General features: G+C 32.8%; 1 protein-coding gene across 1 annotated transcript; it reads right to left on the bottom strand.

The window, feature by feature from the left end:
* LOC107635304 (receptor like protein 30-like) lies at nt 1,259-4,439 on the bottom strand. The gene has a single exon (XM_021122630.1). The coding sequence runs from the start codon at nt 4,206-4,208 to the stop codon at nt 1,500-1,502; it is 2,709 nt and encodes a 902-aa protein (XP_020978289.1). The 5' UTR covers nt 4,209-4,439; the 3' UTR covers nt 1,259-1,499.

Genomic DNA, 6,959 nt, shown 5'->3' on the forward strand with positions numbered 1-6,959 from the left:
TTTCGGATTGAATTATTGATCAATTTTTCTAAACTAATTAATCTCTCTCCAATTCCGTAACCAACACAAGCATAGCTCCACTTTTAGCTGATAGGCTTGACTACATAAAGTATACTTACTTTGGCTTATATAGCACGACTTTGGGTCTTACATTTGAATACTTTTAAACATAAATAACTCTCTTTATAAATACAAGTGGACATATAACAGTTAAAATCAGCAGCATATTATGATATTATTGCAAAAGAGAAAAAATGATATTCCTATACTTAATTTAGAACCATAAACCATTAATTAGCAGCCTTGGAAGATGATTAAAAAGAAATTAAATTGATTATGAAATTTCCATTAGAACTTACTTAAGTACCAAAAACTTTTGTTGTTCTGTGTAATTTGCTAATCCAACAGAGAAACACAGATGGACGGTTCCGTATGATTTACTTTTCCTTTTTTATTTTTTAAAAAAATCCTTTCATTTTATATGGTTCTTTTTGCTAATGGATGTGTTTTGATTTGATTTTCTCACCCTTTTACATTTTTGAACACAACACAAAAATATAACTGCTTTTAGGGTTGTTGGTGATGAAGATGAATCACTATTTGCTTGGTGAATGTTCTGCAGGCATCACCAGAATGGAAGATGAGAAGAAAGGATAGGAAGAGTTTTTGGAAACAAATATCTCTATATTGGAACTACAGCAAGTTAAAATCAACAAATGTCAATCAAAATTACAACCTTGCTTCAATCTCCTGAATTTTAAAATTTACTACTTAATTTGTAAAGTTATGTTTCTTAAGTCATTTGAATTTTTGATTCGCCCAGCATTCACAACAACAATTTTGTCAGTGCAAAAATTTCACATTATTAGCTAATGGCATGTGTCACCTAAGATAAATATCACATCAACAAATAGTGTAAATTGACTAACAGTTAATCAACAACAAAATAAAAATACTTGCGGAATGAAATTTCAAGTCTAAACAATTAACATTAAAATTCTAAGAACTACAAAAGAAGCACATTTGCAATTTCAAGACCATGTTAAACCATTCCTCTAAAAAAATGGACTAACACATGCACAAACATTGAAGGAAAGAAAGAAAGATATAATTACATTTTCTGTTTTTCCCCTCCAATTCAGTTGATCTACTTATAATCTTTTTTATATCAATGACTACTTGTTCTTTTGAAAAAGAATTGCTTCTTTTTAACATTTTACAAAACATCTTGTCTTGAATAAGCTTAAGCATAAGAACACAAAGGGAAATTGATTATTGTATGCAAAGAACACAAAGTATGGTTTTTCTTATTTCAAAAATAGCAAAAGCAAAATAGATATATAACATACTATATTTATCTTTTTACCTTACAAACTTTATTTGGATTTATACATAACACACTCTTACATAAGAGAAACACAATAACTTCAAATGCCAACACAAAAATAAAAATAATGTAAGATTACACACATGAAAAGACCAACATCTAGACTTGTGATTTAAAAGATCTTTTTCAGCAACCTATAAACATCCACAGAAAAAGCATTTCCCAGTGCTAACCCAGCAACAAGGCCACCCCCATATCCAATTAGAATTACCATCCAATACAATTCAAAGAAAGATTCTGACCCAGAATCTTGATCACCATCAGATTTTTGCAACGGAAGCTTAGGATGATTTTCACATTTCTTCAACAATTGAATCCCACACAAATCTTTATTTCCCTCAAATGAATTGTTATCAAATGTGGAAAGTTGGCCATTTTCTGGGATTGGACCTGAGAGATTGTTGAACGACACATTGAAGAAACTCAAGAATGTTAGCTCTGTGAGTTGTTGAGGAATATTCCCTGACAGACTATTGAGAGAAAGGTCCAGCACCTCAAGATTTGAAAGCTTTCCCAAAGAAGATGGGATGCTGCCAGTCAACATGTTATTGGACAAATTGAGCACAACAAGGCTATTCAAACTTCCCATGATATCTGGAATCTCACCATAGATTTTGTTACATGAAAGATCAATGGCTACCATGTGACGAAGGTATTGACCCCCAAGATAATCCATGACAACTCCTTTGTTAGACATTGAAAATGGAAAAAAATTAATATCTATAAAGGTATTGCCAGTATAAATCATGTCCTTGAAATCCAGTTGTCTTTTGTTGGATACAATCATCGATTTGAAGCACATGATTATTTCTGATGTCAATTTGGTTTCGAAACCATTTTGAGAAAGATCAATGTTTCGAAGCTGGGGGAATGTGTATTTCAATGGACACATTATAGCTCCGTGAAATTGATTATCACATAAAGAAACAACCTTTAACTTAGGAAGAGACCCTAACCAAAAAGGAAATGAGTCATTGAAATGGTTATGGCTCACATCAAGAAACTCTAGCATTCTGCAATTGACAAGTGCTCTTGGTAATTGACCGTACAACTTGTTAGGACTAAAATCGATAAACCGAAGGACATTTTCTTTCACATAAATTTGAGGAATATTGCCCGTCAATTTGTTTCCCGCGAGATTCAAAATTCGAAGGAATCGGCCAAACCTTCCCAAACATGATGGAATCATGCCAACTAAATTGTTGGATGATAAATCAAGCCCCCCAAGTGACTGCAGGTTGCATATCAAGGGGGATATTTCTCCCATCAATAGGTTGTTGGAAATATCCAAAGTCTGAAGAGTTGTTTTATTCCATATCCAACTCGGTATTGTCTTTATCCTATTGTGTGACACGAAAAGATCAGTCAACTCTTGCAAGTGTTGTATAAAATTGGGAAAATGAACTAAGTTGCTTGACGATAAATCCAAATATTGAATTTGAGAAGGAAATGTTACATTGGAAGTGTTCTTCCCTTCAAGAAAATAGAATTTGTTGCCTCCGCCTAAACCAAGATAAGTAAGCTTTTGGAGCTTTGAAAGCATGTCAAGCTCAATCTGTCCTTCCAACATATTACCAGCTAGATTAAGAAGTGTAAGATTTTCTAACTTGAAGAAGAAATATGGAATTTCACCTTGAAGATTATTGTGATGAAGATTCAAGAGATTTAAAGTGGTTAAGTTCATTATCCAAGTTGGAATTTCTCCATTTAAATTGCACCTACTCAATTCTAACAGCTGAATTGGAGGAAGGATTGTCACATTGACAGTCCTATTTTGTGAGAACAAAGACAATTTGTTGAGAGACAAGCCAAGAACATTAAGCATCTTTAGCTTCAAAAACATGTCAAGTGCTAGTTGTCCTTCAAAGAAATTATACGACAGAGACAAAAATTCAAGATTTTCAAGTCTAAAAAGAGACTGCGGGATTTCACCATGAAAGCTATTATATCCAAGAGCCAAGTAAGCTAAATTGGTCAGGTTTCCAATGGATGCAGGTAATGTGCCCTGCAAATATTGGTTTCGTGCAAAATTCAAAGATGTTAAGTTTGCAAGAGAGAATATTCCAATAGGAAACTCACCATGAAGTTCACATTGGCAAAAAGAGAGCTTTTGCAGAGATGTAAGGTTTGTGAGCGTGTGAGGTAAAGATGATGAAATGGTGACAAAATTAAGGCGAAGATGTTCAAGTCTTGTTGAGTTATGAATTAAGCTTCGCAGAGTGGATTCCTTGAGCTGTAAACGGTTGATTAATGGAAAATCAAGTTGTTCAATATAGCTGCGAAGATCAAGGGACAACAAGTTGGACAAATGGGAAATTTGAGTTGGGACTTCACCTGACAATGTGGTTTCACCCACTTGAGAAAGATTCAAATGCCTCAGTTGTGACAAGTGACCTATCCTGGCTGGAATTTGCGAGTGATTGAAGTCATTGTCCGAAAGATCAAGGCATTGAAGATGCACAAGTGAGAAAAGGGTGCTATTGGCATCCATGGAACCATACAGCAAGCTGCTACTAAGATCAATGGAAATGACATGACCTGTGAGCTCATCGCATTCAATGCCATCCCAGGAGCAGCAATCTGTGGTTGAAATCCAGGAAACAGTTTTAGGATAACTGAAAGTATTGTAAGATGCAGACTTACTTATGATGAAGCTTTGTTTAAAGCTCAGCAAGGCATTGTTTTCATGTGGATGGCACCCATGATGATGAGTACTAGTTGAATCATTCAAAGTTAAACAGTTTGTAAACAGGGAGGATGAGAAGAGGAGAAGAAACTGTGTAGACAAAGCAACAGAGTGTAACAACCCCATCATTGTCATTTTTATCGAAATAAGTTTCAATGGATGAAATATTTGGACACTCTAATCGGTTTTTATAGTGAAGCAGTTATGGTGATACTATTCAGAGTAGCCCCTCTTCATTAAATGCCTTCGACAAACTGAACTAACTTGTCTCTTGTTACAACTTCATATTGAAGTTCCTTGATAGTATATTTTTGTCACTACTATTTGACTTTGTTAATAACTTGCATTGACGCCCTTCATGCTTAAATTTCTCGTAATAATTATACGTGAACCTTCATGACTTCTCTACTCATGTATAGTCATCACCCGCAGGTACCTTTCCAACCTTAATTGTCTTTCACTTCATTTAATTACCTCCACAAACTTCCTTAGCTTGTTTTCGGTGTTCTAAGTGATGATAACTCATACTCACCTCACGGGATTGTGATGTTGCGTTGTCGTTCATTTTGGGGACACGGCATCTGCAGACCCTTTCAAAGTTCAAAGTACATGCATGAAGGCTGAGAGCCTGAGACATTCATGTTATTTTCCCATACTTAGCTTACGTTGGATTCCTTCTAAAATAATGGTGCTATTTCAATGTAATTGCTGCATCAAACCTCTGTGCTTGCATTCGTTATCCTCCACAAACATAACTCTCTTTCTCACACTCCAGGTTTTGGATCTCAAACTTAAGTCTCTAATATTTGAGTTTGCTAACTTGCATTCTATCGTTATACTTAATCTTCTCTCTTTAATTTGTTTAGTATCATTGACTCCATAAAGTAAAATTACTTTGGCTTATAATATAGGGAGAGAGTTTACATTTTTTTTGTTGCTTTAATTTCAATATTATCAAAAGAAAATAACTATTTTTAGAATAACAGATAAAATAGGTCTTTAACAAATTCTGTAGTAGACTTACACATTCTTTTGAAAAAAAAATATCAAATAAATTCTGCAAGAATTGAAACACCGGATTTTTAAGTCAGTGAAAATATTATACTAAACACGCTTATCATTTGTCAGAGACAAATAAAGTCCACCGTTACAATTCTTAAGAGATTTGGTACAACTCTAATTATAAAATTTCCTCAAACTTATTTGATACTTTTTATTTCTTAAAGACCTTCAATTCAATTGCAAAATTTTTCAAAACTATTTGTTTTATCACTTTTTATCAAGTACACATGAGTGGAAAGTTACTTCTAAATCAACATGTTATGATATATATTATTGCAAAAACTTTATATATTTTTCTGTACACTTAATTTACATCGATAAACCGTTAACTAGTCTAACTAACTTTCTCTAACTTGGCGGATATCCCTAATACAGCTCAAGGGATGCTTCGTTTATGAACACTGTTTTGTCGACCTTGCTTGCACTTAAGAGCGACTAAATGAATAAAGCATATTAACATGACCAATCCAATACCATACAAATTGAAACAAATTGCCAAACCTTTTTTCGTTTTTCATTTTTTATTTTATTTTATTCTAAATAAACCTGTGAATGAGCAAAACTCTCAAATCACAAGAATTAACGTGGAGCAGTCAAATATCATCACCTGTTTACTACCTGTTCATACTGTGGCCCAAAAATATAGCCAGATTTAAAATAGAAGTCTACTCAAGAGATTCAACTTATTCGATTTTAACGATGGTAGTTCAGCTCTACTTATTCAAATAAATAACTAACTTCTAAGTATTTTACATTTATCTAAAAAAGAAATCTCAACAACTTTCCCAAAAAAATGGAAACGACTGCCCACCATTAAAAGTGGAACTACGATAAAAGATAGTTATCTATTCAGAACCTAATCTACTAAAAAACTTGCTTAGAACTCTTCTTAACTTATGTATCGAAGTCTCTTGCAAGTACCACCCCACCTCTTCACGAGAAACTCGGACGACAGCAACACTAACTAATGCATATAATAAAACAAAATTTAAAGAGAAACAGTATACAATAATAATACAGAGAACACTATATTATTTTCTTATTTCAAGAATAGAGAAAGCAACATACTATATTTATCTTTAATTTTACATACAACATACTTACAAAAGGCAAATATAATAAGAAATTATTGAAAGACATATTGAAGAAATCCATGAATATATAAGAGAGAGGGAAAGTGAGGTGTACTTGAAGCATACAACTCAAGGGATGCTTCTACTATGACCACCATTTTTTCTAGCTTGCACCAAACACCGAATGAAGGAACAAAGCAGAAAAGAATCAACCAACATACTGTATCATTTTGAAAAGAAACTCTCTTAGCAACTTTTTTTTTTACTTTTTTCTGTAGACTAAAGTCTAAAACTTAACTTCAACTCTATTTTGTTCGAAAGTGAAAAAAGGAACACTATTGTTGCACCTGAATATTATCTTTAAGACAAATACAGAAATACAGAAATTAAATTCCTTTTGTTGTGAATACAGAGATATACACATAGGGCTAGAAGTGAGCCGAGCTGCTCACGAAGATTAAGCTTGGCTCATGATTTGGTTCATTAATAATCGAGCCTATTTCGTAGCTTAAGCTTGGCTCAACGAAAGCTCACGAGCTGACTCAAATAATAAGAACATAATTTATAATTTTATACTAATAAATTATAATTTATATATATTAAAAATATTTAAAAAAATTAAATTTAATATATTGTCCATCTATCAATTATAAATTTTTTATTTTTGTCCAACATTAAAATCATATATAAAAAATGAATATAAAATTTTAAAAATTAAGAACATTAATAAATATGTAAAATTATATATTAC

The sequence above is a fragment of the Arachis ipaensis genome, chromosome B04 (genome assembly GCF_000816755.2).
Source record: "Arachis ipaensis cultivar K30076 chromosome B04, Araip1.1, whole genome shotgun sequence".
Lineage (NCBI taxonomy): Eukaryota > Viridiplantae > Streptophyta > Magnoliopsida > Fabales > Fabaceae > Arachis > Arachis ipaensis.

Coding starts and splice junctions, on each gene's coding strand:
- LOC107635304 (XM_021122630.1), bottom strand. CDS start 4,208: ATGACAATGATGGGGTTGTTACACTCTGTTGCTTTGTCTACACAGTTT.